The sequence below is a fragment of the Vidua chalybeata genome, chromosome Z (genome assembly GCF_026979565.1).
Source record: "Vidua chalybeata isolate OUT-0048 chromosome Z, bVidCha1 merged haplotype, whole genome shotgun sequence".
NCBI lineage: Eukaryota > Metazoa > Chordata > Aves > Passeriformes > Viduidae > Vidua > Vidua chalybeata.
In genome coordinates, this window is record NC_071570.1 from 63,062,577 (window position 1) to 63,085,858 (window position 23,282).

Consider the following 23,282-nt stretch of genomic DNA (forward strand, 5'->3'; position numbering starts at 1 on the left):
CAAACTTCTTGGACATCTTCCCTGTATTTTTCTTCCCTCAGAAATGGACTGCAAGACCAACCTCTTGCATCACTGCTATTATATCACATTCCCAGCTTTCACCTGCCCTTACTATGGTCCAACCTAACCAGGACAATAATATACAAGGGCCACAGAAGGCTATGCTCTTGACTTCCCACTTCTTTTATATCACAAAACTGCAGCATGAGACATGTAGCTCATTACGGGAGAGTTTACAGCATCCTGGTTCCGAATAGAATTTGCAAGTAATGGAGCTTAGCAGAGAAAACAGGTTTTCTGTGCTATTTTCCAGAAGATACTGGAATTTTTCCCTTCTACCTTCCACCTGGGAAACCTTTTCTCAGTTTGGTCAGTTCTTCAATCTAGTGTGCCTTCTCCCTAAGCATATTTTGTCCAGGCAGGACATCTTCAATAAACAGTTGTTTTCATTTGTATTTAATAAAATATTCTTATATAACATTACAGCTGCTGCTTGCACATTATTCAAGCAAGCAGGAAGATCTCAGCAAGATGAAATGGATTACCCTTCATTCTTGAGCAATGATAGAATGCTACCAGGAAGTCTTTTGTTTCCCTCCCACAGCCTCATTATCACTTCTTCTGGAACCTGAATCAAGATATTCAAGTTATTATGTGTATCTTGAAAGCCATAAAGCCTTAGTCATGGAGCACGACTCAGTTGCGCTTTTAAAAACTAATACACACTTACCATAACACATGCACAGAGCAAGTCTGTAGTGTGTGCACCAAAATATTTCCAGCTTTTAGGGACAGCCTTGAAAGGAGAAACTGGGGAAGAGAGGTCAGCATTAAGTGGAGCTGTCGGGTGTTGGTGATTTTTATCTGTAGTGACTGGAAAAGAATATCAGGGAGGGGGAATATTAAGACCTATTTTCATATTCAGATTGAGCTTGACAAATGACAGTTTTTCATGGAAATCTCCTTGGAGAATATTTTTTTTGCAGGTTACATTACCAGAGATACGGTACCAACAGAAGGTGAAATGAGAGTGTCTGCAAGGACAAACTGAAGAGAGATTATATGTACACTGACAGAGAGGTAAAAAAAATCAAGAGCAACAAGATTTCAGTAAGTGGTGCTTGGATGACGATGCTCTGAAAAATCACTCATGAAAACTTTGAATCTCACCAGATTTTCCTAAGAAGATTAGAATGTAAAAGAAAATTGGAATAATTTCCCAAGGTATATAACATGTTCACATAGGACTAAATTAGTACATTACTTCAGAAAAATATTGATAGTTATCATACCATAATATGTGAAAGTGATAGTGAAAGCACCTCCAATAAAAACAATCAAATACACAGGATTAATAATTATTAATTATTAACATTATTATTATGACCGCATGGATATCAAGGAAAATATGAAGTAAACAAATATTTGAGCTTTCCAAACAGCACCTACTTTGTAGTAGCTAAAAGCACATGACATTTCTTCCCCTATTAGCTAAGAGTTAATGCCAACTCCTATTCTGTAAAATGGAGCATAGCCATAAAAATATAAGCTATTTCTTGAACTCCCAGACAGATTCATTTTACCTGAATATGAATTAGGTGAATGATTCTTTCCCAAAATATGTGTGTAGTCCTTCAGCTCTATTTTCATTTACCAAAAATATTGGTACATAAATTTGCTCTTATGCATCAAGTCAAGAGTTGTTTCTCCTCCAAGGTGGATGTTGCTATATGGAACCTCCTGAACCTTGGTAATTGCTCTAAACAAGTGATTTTTATTTTTGAAAACCTCAGTCTATCAATTGGTAAAAGCTGCCACCTACTGGTTAATAAAAATTATATTACATTATAAATGTAAAGAATTACAGCAATGCAGCAAATTCTACTGGAACATTGCAGAAAATCCTCCCCAAACTTAAAAACAAAACAGAACAAAACAAAAAAAAAAAACCAAAACAACAACAACAAAAAAAAACCCACAAAAAACCCAAAACCAAACAAAAAACCAAAACAAAAACAAAAAAACAAAAACCAAACCAAAACAAAACAAGAAACCAAGAACAAATGGTCATAAGAAAGAGTTTCAATGGCAAGGCTCATTTTAATCATCCTCTCTTATGGACTTGACTTCTCCCTGTGGACCAAGAAGGCTAAAATTGCACAAACCTGCCAATGAAATCATCCTTTTTGCCAACATCTTTGTCCCACACGGTAATATCAATAATTCCACCTCGTTCTTCATAGAGATGAAAGTCAAACTGCTCCCTCCACTGAGGATTCAAAGTTTTTGGAACAATCTAAAAGGAGAATAAAAAGAAAGTCGTATTACATTGTGTAGGAATACACTATCTTAAATTGTAAATTTGATCATTAAGTCTGTTCAAGAAGCTTTTTCTATCTGCAGTATCAATATCTCAAGCAGTGAGAATTTAAAAATGGTAATTAGGAAAGGCTATTATCCAGTTCTCTCATGCCTCTCTGATGTAGCAGCAACCTCCAAAATCCTGCAACTTGTCACCTTCAAAAGCCTCCTGAACAAAGGATTTGTCCTGTGAATTGAGCCATTTCTCTGTAGAAAAATTATGTCCTCTGTGAAGTGACAGTTAGCTATAAAGTTATGTTTTTGACACCAAAGGTAAACAAAGCACCTACAATGACACGTAGATGGTGACTTTAAGTACTGAAACAAACAATTGTATCATGTCCTTTTTTCCCAGCTGCAATAGTATTGGGAGAAACATGATACTATAGTTTACTTTCTGTGGAATAAAATTAGTTCACTTCCAAAACTGTATTTTACTTCCCTTCCTTTGAAACTTTGATGAAAGCAGCTTTCTTAATAATTTCAGTCCAAATTTCCAAATTTTCTACCATAATGCAAAAGCAGTATTTACTGTCCTGAGCAAGAACAGAAGACCGCTAATATCTTCCTTATTTAGCAAACACTACTCCCTACAACCAGCAGTCCTACTGGCTTGAAAAAGAAGAAAATTCAGAAAGAATTATCAAAACTTTTAATTCACAAAAGCATGAAATTTTATTTCTTCTAATTTCCAGTTAAGAGGCCCTAGTGAAGGCTCAGAGGTCTACATATATGACAAGTAAATGTTCCTGCCCTCTTCCTCAACTTACCCTTCATCTGGCCATGAAAACCACAGTGACTGTCATGGCCATGGACAGAGGGTCATGCGCATCATCAATACTCCTAGCATCTCCCATAAACAGCAATTTTCAAAATGGCAGGGACCAAGAGAAAAAAAAAAGCCAAGCAAGTCTTTACAATAATTGCCTCCTCTTTACCTGTGAAGCTCATACATGAAAAGAACTTTAATGGAACTTGCTGTTAAGGACATGAAGAGGAAAGTGAGCTTATGAACATGACATGGTTTGAGGATAAGAAAATGCAAAGGGTCCAAGAGGCACTCAGCATCAAGCCAGGAAGACCTTGTCAGAATCACTCTGCATCTCCTCACTGCCATGAATGACCCCTAACAGTAAATAAAAGCCAACACAGTTCCTGTATGGAACATTAGGTGTGTGTCATGGTTTGACACAGAAGTGAATTTTCTCAGGAAGTTGGGGTCAAACCAATCAGTGGTCAGGTTTGGATATAGGCACCTGGAGTGACCACTGAAGGCATTGGACATGCCTCTGAGAACACAGGGGGTTAAAAGCAGAGAACTCCGAGGGGAACCCTCTCTTTGGTTCCGGTCAGCAGAAGGATGAAGACTCTCCCCTGCCCAGCCAGCGGCTAGGTGGGGGAGGGGAAGCCATGTGGCCTGGGAGAGGTAGGCCCAGGGTGTGAAGGGACTAGAACCGGGCCGGCCCCTGCGGACGGAAGGTTGGAAAGAAATGGAGATGTCTTTGTTCCCCCTCCCAGAGTGGGAGAGAAAGAGAGGGAGAGCCACCTGGAAATTGATATAATGTGCCCACAGTACTGAAAGGTAGAGAAGAAGGGGGGGGAAGGTGCCCAGCCGTGGGAGTTGGAGTTTTGGGCAGAGATTTCAGCCGTCCTGGGAGTCCGAGACTTTTAACCCCTTCTTGGACAATGAAAGCTTTGTGAAACACTACTCCTCCTTGGTCTGAAAGAGAAGAGAGATGGCCTGGGGCCCGAGATGTCAGAAGAAGATGGGAAAGAATCCTAGGTGGGAGGAGATGATGGAGTGGCCTTGGTGGGACTTGTATAGCCATAGACTGAACCAACTTCTCCTGCAACAGAGACTGCATTTTTAGGGGGATGCAATGGTTGGAGCCAAGAGTGACGTGCTGCAGTGATGAGGAGGGTGTGGTAGTGCCCTCTGTCTCCAGGAAGAAGATGATCTCTGTTCTTGAGACCCTCGGCCCCAGGGCAGGAGAAAATGGGGGGGACTGTTGTCCCAAAAATGAGAAACTGAACTGTTTGTTCTTCAGGTCCTTGGCAAAGCATCCTTAAAGGAGCCCTATGAGCAGTCTTGGTCCATGCATGGTAGTGAGAGCACTGTGACATGGAAAGGAGGGTGTCACCAAGGCAGATTTTCTCTGAGTGGTGCCATGTGTGACATGAGGTGGCAGTTGTGTTTCCTGGGGGGGTCTATGGTGCAAGAGAGACTCCTCGCTCCCCTGACAGAATGAGGATTGTCTGAGGGGTGGTAACTTGATCAGTGGTGTCTCACTGTGTTTTTGTGGAAATTGAGTGGGGGGAGGAGGAGTGTTTTGGAGGGTTTTCATCCTGAATTCTGTGTGTGTCTTTTATTATAGTAGTAGGCTAATAAAGTTTTTCCCTTTGTTTTTAAGCTTGAGCTTGCTCAGCTCTGCTCCTGATCACATGTCACAGCACTTATTTGGGTGTATTTTCATGGGGACACTCGCATTGTGCCAGGGTCAAACCATGACAGTGTGTCCCCCTCCAAACCCACATTTTTCAGTGCTACGTATTTTTCCATCTAGTACTACTTTTGTTTATAAAGAAACAAAAAGAAACATTTAAACAAAGCTCCAGGCGCACTGACAGGTAATTACTACAACAATAAATCTTCATCACCATTGAAAGTCATACAAGCTAAAAACACCAAACAGGAACAAAGCATTTAAAAAAAAATTTCAGTTACACCTAAAATTACCTTGCTCTTGTACTTCTGATGCCCCAAACGAAACTTCACATAAGGATCGCTGAGCCCATTTGCATCCATCGCCTTAAGTTCACGACCTTCTATTAAGGTAACACTAACTATCCCTCTCCATAACTGAGACTTTCTGTGCAAGTCTGAGAGACGTAAGCTCTGGGTCTGAAACTTTACAGAAACAAAAAAAATAGATTTAGTTAACACAATTCCAAAATTTTACCCTGCTTTTAATGTTCTGTTTTATGTAACTGTGATTGTAAAACAGTCACCTAAAGCCATTTTGAAGCTATTTGACAGTACATATGTAAACTATATTGCAAAGAATTGTTTGGAGAGTAATAAAACAGTGACAATTACACGAGTAATGTCATATGCTGCTTTTGCAGAAACAAGCAGAACAAATGTTGCTCAAGGAAATGTTCATTTTTAAGAAAGGGGTTTCTTTCTGCTTCACTTCTTCCTCTGCTGATAGATTAAAAATAAACATTAGAAAGTCACTTCTCTTAGTATGTCTGAGATTGAAAATCAGGATATTTTCTATTACCATCTGTGTAGCAGTTGTCATCTGGACAGTTTTCCTTATCTCCTGTTAATGGGCCCATCAATGTCTTGCCACATGACTCAGAGGTAACTCCCTCCAGGAGCCGTTTCTGTTTAACAGGTGATCAAGGACCCACCTCATGACTCAGAATGACATCAGCCCATTGTGAGATGCTCCGCCCAGGGGGGAGGAGCTAAGCATTCCCACCTAGATATATTCTGGGATTTTTGGGCAGAGAGGCAGCCTTCCCACAGGTTGCCAAGAGGACACAGCTGGGGTTTCCACTGGACGACTACACCTTTTCTACAGGACCACTGCTCCAACAGAAACCACATCTGCCACTCCAGGAGGACTGCAGCCACTCCAATTTGGACTGCTACCAACATGCTGGCCAAAGGGGTGTCAGGTTGAATTCTGTCTTTGTCAGTGGTTTTCCTTTTGTATTATTGCATGTGTTTTGTTTCTTTTCCCTTTTCCCAATAAATTGTATTTCTGACTTGGAGTCTCTCACTGGTTTTGCTTTCAAATCAGAACATGGTAGCATATGATTGAATGAACTTGAACAAACTCCATGTTTATAAACATAAATCCCCGTTGAGAATATAATCTTCCCTTAGAATATAACTTAGAAAAATATAAACCCACCGTGAGAAATATGTATCAAGGAAAAATAATTCAATAAACTCCTCTATCTCTGCCTCTGAAATGATATGGTATTCTCAGAAACATAAATTGAGTACCAGCACATAAGTTCAAGAGTTTGTTAAGAACAAAACCTTCAGAATTGTGTCGAGACTTGTGGACTTTTGAACCCTCAGCCACTGATTCTGGGGGTCAAGGTAAGATTGACACACACAAACCAGGCAACTACAGCTTTTGTCAATGAACTCCACTGGGGGTTTGAGAGCAAGAAGATATAAACTTGAGTAACTTAAGATCATTTCCATTTTGCTCTGAGCTACAATGGGTGCAAGGTACCAGAACTGGAATGCCCTTTGCGCTTCTGAGGAAGACAAATGTGTCTTGAGTGCATCCAAGAAGCAATGTTGGTAAAGGCTCTACCTTTTATTCTGAAACTTTATTCATTAAAGGCTACCTTATCTATAACCAGAACACTAGACAGCTAAACTATATTTAAACTTGCAAATTATTCTCTCTAGGAATCAAGAAAAGCAAGTCTGCATGTATACTCTGCTGTGACTATAACTTTATTATGCAATGTAGTTTAAGCCATAAAGGGTCTGTGGGGTCAGCAACATGCAGACATGCAAGTCTTGCATGTCTGGCTTCATCCCTTGCAGACCTCCACTATCTCTGTGGACGGTTTCAGTGCAGGTTTGTTTGAGTCTTTTAGATGATGAACTCAGCTGGATGGCTACAGCTACACAGGCACCCAGGACGGGGATTTTACTCTATTACCCAGAGACAATGATAGAGATTAGACTGGATTATAATCACACTCACCCAAGCTCCAGAGAAAAGACATGAGCACTATGATCACTAGGCTTGGACCAAATCTAATTAACCTACATTTTGCAGTATTTCAGGTATTTTTTGGTATGCATTTGTGTTTTCTAATGGTTATTCACTCTAAGTAGTATGGTTATTCCCAAAATATTTCACTATATTTATTAACGGTTTCTCTTCCTGAAGTAAATGATTTGACTGCAGAGAAACTTCTCATGAACTTGCTGTTTCTATAAAGGCAAACAAGGAACTGTGTGTGGAATAATCTTGAACTTAACCTGCTACATGAAGCAGCAGTAGGACATCAGAAAACAGACCCTCTACAAAAATAAGGGCAGAATTGGGAAAATCAGTTGCCAGAAGAGATTTAATTTATAACTTGGGAGCATTACATAAACTTTTTCTCAGCACAAATATACCTTTCATTGAGAGCATACTGTCATTGCCAATAACTTGTGAAGTGGGAATTTTTTTTTTCTCGTTCCAGTTTCTTAGAAGGCTTAGAGCAAAACAAAGACTGGATAATAAACAACTTAGTCTGCCTTGAACACAAGATTATGAGAAATACAGAAAGAAGGCCAGACATGTTTAGGAAGGTATTTTATACTGGGATATTAGCAGTGGTTGAGACTTCTGCAAAGAATATACAATTCTTGGAGATGTTTTAAGTGCTGAATGGCACTCCAAGCAGTGATTGAGACTTATGCAAAAAATACACAGTTCTTGGGAGTGTTTTAAGAGCTGAATGGGAAGCCATATGATATCCAGAATTCTATCATGAGCTTGCATTTACAACTCTTTTGAAATAAATCTTAAACACTCTGCATAGCTCTCTACTTCTTTATCAGTGAGACAGCAAAAAATTTAGAGAGTATACTTGATCTAAATTTGATATTTTCAGCAGCTCTTACAATAATTTGCTGCACTAGAGCATCTGCCCCATCATCAAGCAAGATGATTTTTTTTTCTGACCAGTCAGGAGTTTCATCAGTGGGGGTAATTTCCATACAGGTTAGCAAGGTAAGATCTAGACGGCTAAGAGCTGGGTGTAAAACGACAGACAGGTCAGAGAGGACTTTACAAGAGTCAGGCAGGAGGCTGGAGAACAAGCATTCATGTGTTGAAGGAGGAAGCCCTCCCAGGTCAGAGTTACATCTCACAGTCAATGACAATCAAAGCTTTTTGCAGACACTAGTGGCATCTTGACTGACAGTGAAGTTCCAGAGACTATGTTTTGCCATGCTGGAAGAAAAGCAGCCAGATGCTAAAAAGAGGTATTGATTGGTTGTGGCTGTTTCTTCCTCAAGGTAGTGAATGTGGACCACAGGAGTGCTCTTTTCTGTCTTTATTGATAACATAGAGATACACGGAACAGCAAAAGGGAGAGGTAATGAAAGAGTCAGAGCATAGCTCACTGAAGCTAAAGCTAGAGATTTCCTGGACATGAAATGTATAGGCTATGCGGCCTTCTCCAGCAAGAGTAACTTCCAGCTGGCACTTTTCTTGTTTCTAAGCAAGACTGAAGGGAATCCAACACACTCTTCTTCCAGTCAAAACCACACTTAATCTCAGAAATTACAGATAATTTACTGAGATAACCTCTTTTTTCATTTAATGGTTCTTGTAGGAAGAAAACCAAAAAAAGAACGTTCAGATTTCAAGTCAAATATGACAAAAAGCTAGCTGAAAAAATGGGAAAGTAAGACTGATTTCACATTTTAAAGTTCTTTCCTTATGAATTTAATTTCACAGTGTGAGACAGGCACATTTCTAGGTACATTTCTAGGTATCTAAGAAACCTGTAAAATGCAGCCCACAGTGAGATACAAATTCAGAAGGGTAACCATGAGAATAAAACAAAGAAATGAGCGTGTCTGTTCTCAATTTCTCCTATGAAGGACTGTTTCTCAAGACTTATTCTTAGGCAACTTGTTTCCCTCAGAAAGCATGTAGTAAGTACTGCAGCCTAGATTCACTCTTGTGCCACAAACAGGAAAGAAAAAGAAACTGCACAGCTTTTCATCTGTCTATAAATAGGTGGGAAGTTACAAATTTCATATAAAATGCCACAATTTGGAAAGAAGCAAGATCAAGATCTCAGTCCACAACCATCATTAATGTGGGACTATTTTTTACATTATTCACATTTTTGTGCAGGATACAGGCATAGTGATTCCCACCTGACATGTCCTAAACGCCCAAAAAGAGAGGGGGTGATGGGTAAGTTGCAGCCTGCTTGCAATGAAGTTTTCTCCCTCTCTCTTTTCCAAAAGGAAATTTAAATTTCACTTCTGAAAAGGAGTCTTTCACGCCAAAGGACGCTCAAAGCTACCTGTGCAAGAAAAACCCACATATTTTCATATCCACACACTGCTTTAATGCTTAATAAACAGCAAGCAAAGCCAGCAATTTCTTATGTGAAAAACACAGCTTTTATTTGTGTTCCATCTATTCTGTGTAAATGTGATGTAGTGGGTGGGCTAGGGGCATCAAGAGGAAAGAATCTTCTGACAGAACTGCACCTCTGCTAGATGTGATTAATGCAGTTAGCCAAATGTCAGAGCTGAAAGATGATCTAATAAACATGACTTAATATTCTACATGCATTCAGGTATTTCTGGATAACATTAAAGGATGGGAAACCAACAAGGCCTAGTCAGAATCTGGGCATTGATCCCAGGATAATCAATACCATATTGTTGATGAGCTATTGTTATTTCTGTCAAAAGAAGATACGCATTTTGTTGGTATTTTTGAAAATCCCCTCATATTTTTGTTTATCTTTTGGTAACTAAATGTCCTCTGAAAGTTTAGTCCTTATCAAGTGGGAGAAACCCCACACACTGTCCTCTCCCAGCCCAACCTCATTTCTTCATTGATCAGCCCTCATGCCCTGCAAAGTGCCACCTCTCTCATTTGCATGTGCTTCTGCAAACAGACTCTGCTTTTAAATCTCCTCTTTATTACACACACCCATAAGACACACTGCTTCTCTGAGTCCCGGAACACAATAGATAGAAATAGAAAAGTCTACCACAAACTTATTAATTTTTTAAAAAAGCAAATCAATAATGCACTTATATGACCTGTAGAGGCAGTTCAAACCACAAAATAACTTCAGTTTCAAAGCTCCAAAAAGAAAATATCAATCAAGAAATTAGTGAAAAAAATAGAATAATAGAAATATAGAAAAATACTTCTCTCCACCACTTAACAGAGCACAGGTATAAAAATACAGCAAAATAAATCAAAGTCAGTGTTGCGAATTATTGCTGTAAATTCATGCAAACAGAATCCTTCTCCCCCAGTTTCTAGGATGCTTGCAGAGCTTGGATAAACAATGTAAAATAAAGACTGAGAATTTCAGTAGACACAACTGCTAGCTCTATGTACAAAAGAATGAAAAAATCAAGAGATGGTCACATGCATTTGCAATGCTTTTCCTATATTAGAAACGACAGAAAGTATGACCTGAAAGGTCTACTCTATGCAGTTCCTATACTTTGTGTCAGAACAGAGTTTGAACAGGATTGAAATATTTTTGCATTACCACAATGCAAAACATATAAAGTAATAATTTTAGATATCCCCACATGGTTTTCTGATTATACTACAGTTCCAAATTATAAAATCACACATTTATTATTATATGTAATAGCTGAAGTCAAGAATATTAGGAAGTAAACATTCTCAAAGCTTGAGGTGCAGCTAGCTGTGTGTTTTCTGAACAGCATTTGGCGAGGGGAAAAGAGGCTAGGGTCAGCCTGTGTCCTCAATCAGCCTTTTCCGGTTCGGAGAGAACACCTTGCATTATAAATGATTTCTCATTCTCCCTCTACTATAGGCAAGTAGAAATGGAAAAAATTGTGACAGTGACTATGAATTCATCAGTATTATAGACACTGAGCTACAGAAATGCCTTCAATGGGATCATGATGATTCCTTCTTATTTTTTGCTCATTGTAACTAAGAAAATTTTCTAAATGGACTGATACTGATAATTATTGCAATACGAAATAACACTTTCCTTAATTTTACCAATTACATTTTATATTTTAGGCTCTTCTAATTCTAGGTGAAGCTAATAAAAATTTCTACAGTTGAGAAATTTACACTGCCCTACACCCTGAGTTTTTTAACTGCTATGTTAAATCTACTTATGGAGTTTGCACTAACTGCTTCTGTAGAGCAATGCTATTGTAACACTACAATATTTGTAATAACAGTAATAACTCATACTTTTGCAGTGTTTCACATATTTTTGGGGTTTTCTAAATTGAGTAATTTGGCATTCTACTCAAGTGTACTTGCTGGATGCAGCTCAGGTGTAGTATGATACAGACTGCGGCACTCACTGTGAGTTGAATTTTCTGTAACAGGGTGAAAACATTCATACAACACAACTGTGCAGAAGATGACCTTCTGGGCTGCATTGAGGGAAGTATGGTCAGCAGGTCAAAGGAGTTGATTCTCATCCTGTACTCTATTCTCCTCTGTTGTGACCCCAGCTGAAGCACTGCATCCAGCTCTGAGATTCTCAATATAAGGACATGGACCTATTGGACTGGGTCCAGAGGAGGCCACAAAGATGCTCAGAGGGTTGGAGAAGACAGACTGTGAGAGTTGATGTTGTTCAGCATGGAGAAGCATCTGGAGAGACCTTAGAGCCCTTTCTTCTCTTGTACCCAAAGGAGCTACAAGAGAGCTGAAGAGACACTTTTGACAAGGGATGGGAGTGATAGGAGAAGGAGGAATAGCTTCAAACTGACAGAAGGTTTGAGACTGATTATTAGGATGAAATTTTTGACTGTGAGGGTGGTGAGGCACTGGAACAGGTTGTGTAGAAAAGCTGTGGATGCCCCATCCCTGGAAGTGTTCAAGGCCATATTGGATGGGGCTCTGAGCAATCTGGTCAAATGGGATGTGTCCCTGCATGGGAGTTGAACTAGATGGTCTTTAAGGTCCCTTGCAACCCAAAGCACACTGTAATTTCATGACTTTCAGGTGGCAATGTATTTTTAATCTTAGTTATACATAACCTGTTGCAAACATACTAATTTATCTTCATTTCTGGTAAGAATGGACATTTGGTTCTAATTGATCAATGTCACTCAGAAACAATCATCACATATTATAAATTAGAGTATTATTATATTTTAGTACTTTCTGGTGGTCTCAGTTCTAAACTACCATTGATTATATGAAATAGAAGAAAGGATATAAGAGAAGAAAAGATGACATAATACCTTTTCCTCCAGATTTTACTGGGATGATGTTACTTGAGAGGGCATAGCAGATAAATCTTACATATATTTTTTCCATAGTATGTTGGCTAAAACTGCTAAACCACTTGTTTAATCAGTTCATCCTCAAATTAAGGCATTTTAAAAGTTTTCCTGGTGTTTCCTTAATGAGTCATTCATATAAGAAGTTTCACATGGGGGCTGATTATGTTCAAACTCAATTTAATAGCAATTCTCACAGAGATGTGAAAGTGGAAAAAGTAAACGCTTATTCACAAGAAAACAATTTTCAGTGAAATGGATGTTTCTGACAGAGCTCTCTCTCCATATGCTTTGGCTAAAAGGTATTGAAATACATTCACTGAAATAGCTTTGTTTAAATAGGAAAATAGTCACACAGGAAAACATGAGCTAGGCATGCAGTTCATGAACACAAGCCACACCATAGTGATCTGCATTGCTACAACTTAACTTCAAGCTACCTATGTTACAAAAAAAGGTAAGCTTCAAGGACAAACTTCAAAAAGCAAAGAACAGTGCCATAACATTTAAAACAATTTAACTTATTAGAGGTGTACATAAATGTGTGGGCAGAGGAGCCAGCCAAAGAAGAGCTTGTTGCAATCCCCTGGAGGGCTACCTCCTGAGCCACAGTGATTAGAGTGAGCAAAAATCACTCCCGGAAGCCTTTGCAGTTCTATGTTAATTCCTTGTTGCCCATTGGTTCCTTCCCTCATGCCCCACCCCTAAGCCTGCATCCCATTGGTTGCCAGTTTTACCCCATTCCCTCACCTTCCCTATATAAACCCCTGTTTTTCCCTGGTTCTGAGAGCTTCTGTTCTGGCTCCCTTCGCAGAGGGCCCTGCTGTCAATAAAGGCCACTGCTCTGTGGAACACCACACAGGACTCCAATCTCTTTCTCCGCGTTGACTGAGGGAAGAAGCCAGAGCTGAATATCACACGCCGGGCTGTGAGAAGGACGTGCCTGTGCACCTGAGCCGTCCTTCTTAGGATGCTCTTCAGGAAGGTCATGGCACTCTTACCGCCACCATGGCACATAAACTCTAGACAGACTCAAAATTAGGTTTAGGAAATTTTATAATGGTATCTTAAAAAATTCTAATATTCTGCTTTTTTCTCAGCTCTCAAAAGCACAAAACACTTCCTGAAGAAGAACAATCTCAAAAAGGGTGCTTTCTCTATTACCTAACAGGGTTATGTATCTACTTTTAGATACCTTTTTTTTTTTATTCTGCAAATGAAATAAGAGTCTTATTTAATACTGATTACCCTGCACCCCAGAGAACAATAAGTCTTTTGAATTAATTCTTTGTAAACAGAAGATTTTAAAATTTGTTTTGCTGAAAGCAAATCAAATATTTGGAATGCTGGAATAGACCCACAAGGCAAATTATCTCCTGTGTTTTAACTGACATACTTATATATACAAATCATTAACACAACAATGCAAGATATTGTACATGCATTACACCTCTAGGTTAAAATATTACTTCAGCTAAGATAACCATAGAAAAAATTGCAGTGTTTTAACCATACATTCACTTTTTGCCAAATATTTTTATATGCCAGTTTGCAAAAATGCCAACTACTGAATGAAATGCTATTCAATAAAGGTAACAAAGCAAAACAGGGATAAATAACTCACTTGAAGATCTTTAAAGAATTCCCAACTTTTATGCTGCGCTGTTCATTCAGAATTATTGAAGCTCACAGTTTTGTCAGTTTATAATGCAGACAACATGCTACCCAATATAGTCAGCACATCAGGAGTTAACACACTTTCATGATGCAACCAGTTCTACCACTCAACATTCTCACAGTTCCTCCTTATCTCTGCAGTTTGAGCATCTTAGATATTTCTGGTAGTTACATGAACCACACGAGAATCAAAAATCTACATATCATCACTTCACCAAGGATCTTAGTTTCATAAATTTCACAATGGAAACAGACTGAGTATTGTTCTGCATCCCAGAAGCAGACTGTGAGAAAAATCCATCCATAACCCAAGAATTATCAACACTGCTCTTGTATATGTTTTAAGGTTAAAAACACAAATAGGTCTAAAAAAGTGCAAATATTTGTCAAATGAGCACCATATACTACACTGTTTATTAATAACCTCCTATTTAAAGTTGTGCATCAATATGCTAGAAGAGTAAATAATTTAACAAAATCAGTGAAACGCCCCACATAACTATTTTTTTTCTTATTTTAACACCTTTACATGGTAAATTCTATCGACCTCAGTAGCTCAGGTCTCTGAAAAATTTTAATTCACTCGATTTAGGCATTAAATACTGTCTTTTTAACAATACAGAGAGAAGAAGAAAGATTAAAATTAGTTGCATTACACTGCAGTCAAACTCTCAGTCTTTCTCTTGTGGAAAACAGCACACACTGCTCCATTTTTATCATATCTGTAACTCCTAAGAGGGGAAAAGCTTGAAGAGCTCTAAAGAACTCTATTAAGTGGAGTCCATTATGCTCTCATAAGGCCTGGCTATGACTGTCACCTATGCACAACCAGTGACAGGGGAAATTTGTCTTCAAGAAGTTTCACTGTGAAAACTTTGCACACAAAAACATGGATCAGTAAGAGAAGTACATAACAGGAAAATAAAAGATACTCTTTGGCATGAATTCTTTGTTCACATTAACACAGGAAATTGTTTAATTGAGAAATTATAAGTTTTAGAAAAGGTATCAGGACATGTTGGCCATTTACAAGAAGTTGCTAGATGACTTCCAGACAGTTTAAAGTGCTGTGACAAAGCTGAAAGGTTTTATGATTATATTAAAAGCTGAACTATACCATGATGTTTATTTAATGAAACAAAAACCACTGTCATTAAAACACATTTGGAAGGGCAATAAATCCTGCGCCAGAAATTTCCAGTCTTATGCTTGGCAACAAATCACAGTTGTTCTAAAAAAAACAGACAAAAAACCAAGGCCACCAGCTAGAAGACCACATGCTAAAAGTTACAAAGTTACCTTACTTGATCTTTTCCAACTCTTCCTCATTAGCGTTGTCTGAAAATAAAATAGAGCATTTTTATTACCATTTCTCTGCAATACAGAAAATGAGGCCAACAGTCTCAAATAGGGCAATTCACATTTAACAACCACTCTAACTGAAGCAGCAACATGTACACTCCAGCCACAGATACAAATCAGACTGACTTAAATCCAGACAAGTAGCAGCCCTGTGCACACTCAGACATTTCTGAGTGGTATGGGTGTCTCATTTCTGGAGACAGTGCATTACATGAACTTGTAAGAAAGGGCAGAATAGACAGAAAGAGCTAGATTAATAAATGGGAAGAAATAAATGTGCCATGATAGATAGTGATTTCAATTCTGACTGACATTTAAATATTTATTTATTATTTCTTAATAATAAAGTACTCCAACCTTTTTAAATACTAGTGTTTTACTCACACATGTAGCCACAAAAGAGAAAACCTGCAGGAGACTCCTCTGATGACATGAATCTCTTACAAAATCCTTAAGGTTATCACTGCTTGCTCATTTCACAGCAGTAAAAATAGTTCTTTGGTTTGATAATTACACACATGAAATAGAAAAACACAGTTGTATCTTCACCCTTTTAAAAAGCCAAATCTCAGTTTCTGTGTCCCATTACCTAAACAATCTGCAAACCTTTGGCATTGTTGGGAGCCAAAGTACCCACAACAGATTCCTAATCATTAAATAAAAGAGATGTTCTGGTCAATTAGGTTGTAGAAGGTTTATCTGTGAACATAACTGTTGCTTAAAGTGTTTCTGTGGAAATGCAAAGAAATTAGTTTATACAACTTAATACAGTTTAGCAGCATATTACTGACACTGAGCAAGAATAAATCAAAGGCCATTAATTTCTATTGAAACTTTTGCTGTAGAAAATAAACATAATTTTAATTTTTTATTAACTATTTTGAAAACACTTGATTTTTCAGATAATGGAAATAAATTTTGAAATGAAAATATTTTTCTTGCTAAGAAATTAAATTATATTTTGGTGAAAAAATTAAAATGGGAGAAAATATGTGGGGGGTTTTATTTCTGAAATATCCAGAAATTTTTTCAAATAGACATAATTTTTTGTGAGAAGAAAAATAACTAGCCACTGAGGAATTTTTTTAAATTGCTATGGACAGTAAAATACTAAGCATTCAGCAGTAAGTTAATAATAATTGTAGCACTGTGGCTTTGGAAAAGATACTAAATGTTTTATTAAGCTGGAGAATACCATTTAACTAATTTTTCTAGAGAGGCACATAAGAATTTAACAGCTTGAGGCTCACAGCAGGCCCTGAAGAAAATCTGAGTACCTGGGTCCTGTCCAACACAGCACAGCTCCTCCCCTCCTAGTAATTTCTGAACCCTAGACAGCTATAGGTCAGAGCACAACCTCAGTTTCACTGTGCTTCAGACCAGGCTGTGAGCAAGGAACAGAGTACGTCCTGACAGCTGAATTAACTATAGAGGTTTAGATTAGATACTAGGAAGAAATTCTTCACTATGAGGGTGGTGAGGCATTGGAATTAGTTACCCAAAGAAGTTGTGGCTGCCCCATTCCTGCAAGTGCTCCAGGCTACATTAGACGGGGCCCTGAGCAACCTGATATTGTGGAAGAGGTTGAGTGGAACTGGATGATCTTTAAGGTCCCTTCCAAACCAAATCACTCTATGACTCTTTCAACTCTGAGGAGTTCAGTTTGTGTAGTAGCTACAGAAAGGTATGATCACCCTTATTGGGTAAATGCCTCATTATCAGCTAAAGGCGGGTAAGCTGAAGCCATAACAACCATCCTTAAAGCCAATAAAATAAATATATAGCATAGGGCAGATCAGGATGGATGATCTAAATGGAATTTATTAATCTGAAAATATTCCATGCCCTGAGTCTATTGCTGGAGTTCCTCTCTGTGATGCTTATGTCCCTCTGACAAATAAATAAAAAATAAATAAATAATATTGCAAGATATGATTTAAGACAGCAAGCAAACTGACAAGCACATTAATGTTAATAATTTCATATAAAGCAAAAAAAAAAAAAAACTGAAACATCATTTGAGATTATTTTAGGAAAAAATAATGCCTTGAACTTTAATCTCAATGAATAATAACATCCAAGTAGAACTTGTATGTTTCTTTTTTTCCCATTTTCTTTCTTTGTTAGGTTGCTGGCAGGGATGAACAGCTGTCCCCAGTCATTGCTGATCCAAAGACAATGCTTCTTATCAAGCTACCAACTTTGTCATTTTCTATAGCTGAAAACTGCCAGTTAAGACTCAGGTAGGGAACAGCTGTGGTAGTGAAGAAATGGGTGACATGCAGCTCTGAAAAACTTGCTTACTGCAGATTTTGCAGTGGTGGAATCTGTGTACTGAATGCTGATGGAAAAAGAGCCAGTAAAACTCACATGCATTGTGGCACCCATGACTACAACACCAAACAGAATCTCCAGGAAGCCCGTACACATGCATGAAACCACAAACAGCACACTGGCACACACAGCACCACATATATCCAAAAGGAAATAATAAACACTGTCAGAATTAAAGTAACATAACAAGCTTTGTTGGAGTAGGTCTAAGAAAAAAATTAATTGCTACTTTTGACTTCTTTTAAACTGGTCATCAAAAGTAGAAATTAATGAAAAATACAGAAACTACATCATAACACGTTATCTTTTATTAATAGAGTTAAAATTAACAAATCTTTAGAGCTAACAGGTTTTAAGATTTTTATATACACATACTTCTATCATATTTATTTATTTTACATCTTCTTAGTTTACACTAGTTACCTAAGCTATCTGTCCTCCCAAACAGTAAAATTGAAATGCGGCATTAACAGAACAAAGCAAACACAAATTAATTGTTGGAACTACTGGTATTTCAACTTACTGCATTAGGCTGGAAATAGATTAATTGTCCCTTGAACACTATAAACTTTCTAATCTTTACGGTCATATAGAAATAATTCATTAATCACTTTTGATTCAGGATTTGTGATTTTTCAGAAATCACAATAAATCAGTTGCCTTCACATGTCAAAAATCAAGAGATTAGGACTTCTAATAATTTTAGATATGCTATCCTTCTATTTATGTACATAGTTTGAATAAATCAGTTGCCTTCACATGTCAAAAATCAAGAGATTAGGACTTCTAATAATTTTAGATATGCTATCCTTCTATTTATGTACATAGTTTGAAGAGACATTACAAGATTATAACTTTAAATATTCACTTTTAATGCCTTTAGGATAAGCACCAGGTAGCAAATGGCAAAGATACAGACAGGATTTTCTAGAAACTTTGATTTGTTTATATGACCATACTCTAATAATAGTATTCAATAACTGCAGGTTATTTCTGCATTGTCTTCAAATAAAATGTACCACAAAAATTAAATAATGTGTCCTTATTTATTAAACTGGTTTACTGAATCTCTTTATGATTGAAATAATGTCCAATATCTTCTACTGAAAAAACACAATTGTAAACTATTTAAGCACTGCTTTTCACAGTCCATCAGAACTCAGAAATAAATAGCCCTTTTTCCTAGTCAGTGTAATATAGTTTTACATACAGTTATATGAATGTATATTTATGTTAATATTCTTAATTGATACCTGAATCCCAAAATGTAATGTTTTGATCTGAGGAAATGGGGCTTTCCAGCTGTAACTCTCAAGATCATCTCATCAGTGAGTACACATAAATTCTAAATTTCATCAGAATCTTTTCAGAAAGATAATGAAAAAAATGCTCCTGTGTGGACCAAATATCTTTATCATTTCTTTTCACACCTCAAGTCTTCATCCAAAACAAAACAATCTATTACTGTGTCAAATTGGCTGCTTATTTTTAAAATAATTTGCAATAGTAGCTCTCTTGCAGACAGGTGGCAATATACAACTAGGTCCCTGAATTTGTCCCATTTAATTTCAAATTTGCACTTGGAGTATCTTATCCTCCAGCCACATCAATATTTCTTAGGCAGTGTGAGAGGATGCATTTTGCTGGAACATACAGCTACATTATTTTGAAACACCAATAAAATGCTTTGTGAGACCTATCCTCCAACAACACATCTTCAAAAGATTTTTCCTTTACCTGCACACCAGTGCATGACCTCCAAAACAACCTTGCTGCAGTTCAGGCAGTGAAAGGATCTCTTTGGAAAGTATAATCCACATTAAAAAGTTACCAAACAACACATCACAAACAGCAAGTCTTGTTTTAAAGGGCTCAATTTGAAATATGGCTAGAGACCTGCCCAAAATACAGAATCAATACACCATGTGGTTTCTGTGGCTGCATGTTTTGAAGCTGTTCTGTTTTTTTTTTTATTTCCCTCACAGTCTTAATAAACATTCTCATCTTAAAACATGTGGAATTATAGTAACTGCAATTTAAGTACTTCCAGGCAATTTCTGTAATCTTCAGCTTTACAATTTAACACCACTAATGTGTAACAACACGCAAGTCATGTAAAGTGGTAAAGTATTATCCTAATTACATAATTACTTGCAACTTTCAATTGCAAGCAATGTAAGAGTTATCACCTGAGCAAAATAAAAGCTATTCAGGAGAAAATTAATTTTTGAAATGTAGGCTATATAGGGATATCAAACAAACAGGATTTAAGGAAATTTCCAATGACTGGAAAGCACTGCACATGATGTGAAGAGACAGTGTATCTGTGTCTCCTATCCATCAGTAACTAATGCATACTTAAAAGTGCTCAGGTTTTTATCTGTGTATTTCAAGGACACTCAAATTACTACCTGTATAGAGATATCCAAGTAGAGAGGGAGCATCAGTCATTCAAACAGTGTGCTACACAGACAGGGAATGTGGGAGTTGCTTTTAGTGCTGCTTTATATGTTGCACATACAGTAGACAAGAATTAGTCTTAATCCTCTAACATAACATTTGAAAATATATTGACTTCAATCCCTTTCATTTCAATAAAAATATCCTCATTATTACAAAACCTTTCAAAACTAGCCAAAGATGACAGCTCAACTAGAGTCATAGATTTTGTAATATACCTGCTCCTTCGAGAGTAAATAAAAGCTAATAAAGAAATACATACATGCAGCAACTGAACAAAGCTAATTGAGTCTTACTAAAGACTTAATACATTAAACATACAGCAATTACATATTAATTTTGTAGGTCATCTTCCCTGCATTGTGACACAAATTCTCTGATTTTATTGCAACTTCACCAGAACTGCTCTGTGATTCATATCTTGGGAAGACTGGTTTTCAATAAATATTAAGCTTCGGATTAGGTATCTGTTTCTTAATTGGAATCTTGGGCATTTTCAGACTGAAGTTCTATATAATAGTTTAAATGGGAAGAAAATTTGGTGACTTGAGTTAAATTAAAAAATGTGTAATAACATAAACCCAATTTTTCATCCTTTTATAACCAGTCAGTCAGATAACCAAAAATTTGGTAACCAGCAATTCTACAGTCTCACAATACTTTCTACACTTAGCTGCTAATTTATGAACACCCATATGAAAAACATGTTACACTGTAGTGTCTTTTTTTCATTTTCTCACCTCTAATCTTATGGAACACTTGGTATAATAGCAGACAACAGGAAGCAACACAGTAGCTACTCTCTCTGTATGATGAAGAAAGGAAATCTGTGCTGTCCACATAATGGTATACCACATAAAAATACAGTGGTTTTGTGTTGCATGATTTAGGATTATGGCAGGATAGTGTCAAAGCAACTTGGAAAAACATGTACCACCTGACTCAGACCTGACTGGTCTTACCCAAATGAAAAAAAAAATCCAAAATTAAATTAATTTCTTAATTTAAGTAGCAAAGACTCTTGTGGTGTAAATTTACAAGATGGAATTCTGAGCTGTATGGGAAAACATATAACTAAAAAAAACAAAAAGAAAATATACTCCTTATACAAGCTAGATGCACATTGCCAGCATATTCTATTATTTTTATTAAGTGGTAACAGAACATCATGAGGAAAATTAACAGAGAATAAAATAATTTCCAAAATTCTACATCTTTTTAGTACTACATACTAGACATCTAGTTCCAGTAACTGGTATACTAGGCTATTTAATACTACCTGGGAGAAAAGTGTAAAAAGAACACTAGTAGAATCTGCCAGTAATCTGCAGGTATGCAACAGGATGTCTCACACTGCAGCATACGGAAACATATATGGTCTTGCAAAAACCATGCAGCTGACCATATCCATGGACATTTTCATCAAAGTAATGCTTTTTCTTGGCCTCTGCTGCAACCTGCCCCTGAGGCAGGGCAAATAGGTTCATTGTTAATGGATCCTTAGGGGCAGATTAAACCAAAACTACATTAAATAAGCAGCATAACAAAAAAAAAATTATTAGAATAAGTGCTTTAAAATCATAACTGGGGAAAAAAAAAGTGTAACATTGGAAAAGGCATATCTAGCTGTCTTAGAGTGCATGATCATCTTAAGAATGGAAGATTCAAAAGAGAAAAAGAAAGAAAAAGAGATAGCAGAAGAGACAGAAAAATACCACCACCCGTGGTTTCTGGGATGTGTGGGTGATCGTGGCCCATGGTTGTGATATACAGTCCTGGTCCATCAGAGGTGGGGGGTTATACACCCTGGCTGTTCTGATATATGCCCCAATACCTCCTGGATGAGTTCTGGGCATGAAGAACAGTCTTCTTCCTGGAAGATTCTGGAAATCTGGCTGTTTTGAAGGTGCAGGGGAGGGTTGAGTGTATGTGTCTCTGTGTTCAAGTGCCTGGATGAAGTCTATGAGTAAACTGAGTTTTGTGGCTGCACAGTGGTGGCTCACAGTGTGGGAAAAAAACTGGCATAAAGAAAATCCAACAAAACACTGTCCTGCTTCCAAAAGTTCCATTGCTTAGTGGTGTTTTTTCCTTTAATTTGGAAACAGCGTGTTTAAAGCAAAATTTAGCTGCAAGGTCCAAATGCTTCTCTACAGCCTAGCTGAGGCCAAAGGAATCCAGATTATTATTTTACAGTCTCTCATAGTGTGAATCATCTCTTCTCTTTGTGCCCTAGTTCTACTTCAACCGCTTGTCAAAAGTCACAAATGCTAGTAAATTATTGTCTAAGGTTGGAAAATGCAAGATGTGGCCAGGGATGTGTATCCTATTGCCATCTGTCAGAGGTGGGGCAGTTATCTTCTGTTAATTAGGCCACCTGTTAAAAACAGGTGGGGCAGTTTTCTTCATCTCTTCCATGACCCATCCTCCCTCTGGGAAATATCTTCTGTTAATGGGCCATTGAGTCTCACTGCATGACTGATAAAATTACATCATCCCATTGTGAGATCCTCCACTCAGAGGGAGGACCCAAGCATCCCTACCTGGATATAATCTGACATTTGGAACACCACAGGCAGCCTTTTCCCACTGGATTCCCAGAAGAGCAGCTTTCTTTTCCACTGGATTCCCAGAGGAAGACCAGGCCCATCTACATCACCACTGGGCCTTCAGAGGAAAACTACACCCTTCTTCAGGATCACTGCTTCAACAGAACCACACCTGTCACTCCAGGAGGACTGCAGCCAACATTTAATCAGACTGCTACAAACACTCTGACCAAGAGGGTGTCAGGTCATATCCTGACTCTGTCAGTGTTGTTTTGTATTATGGCATTTTTATTTTTATATTTTCTTTTATTTTTTTTCCCTAATAAAGAACTGCTATTCCTACTCCCATATCTTTGCCTCAGAGCCCCTTAATTTCAAAATTATAATTATTCAGAGGGAGGGTGTTTGCATTTTTCATTTCAAGGGAGACTCCTACCTTCCTTAGCAGACACCTGTCTTTTCAGACCAAGGCAATTATAATAGAAAGAGTTTTCACTTACAACTATGCA

The 23,282-nt window shown here is 37.5% G+C and overlaps 1 protein-coding gene across 1 annotated transcript in view; it reads right to left on the reverse strand.

Annotated features, from left to right (window-relative positions):
* The window catches only part of MCTP1 (multiple C2 and transmembrane domain containing 1), a 211,872-nt gene that overhangs the window by 136,584 nt on the left and 52,006 nt on the right, over positions 1-23,282 (reverse strand). The window contains exons 6-8 of the mRNA XM_053968728.1: positions 15,371-15,409; positions 5,099-5,269; positions 2,166-2,296 (exon numbers count right to left, since the gene is read on the reverse strand). Coding sequence (XP_053824703.1) covers positions 2,166-2,296; positions 5,099-5,269; positions 15,371-15,409 — 341 coding nt within the window. The remainder of the gene's footprint in view (positions 1-2,165; positions 2,297-5,098; positions 5,270-15,370; positions 15,410-23,282) is intronic.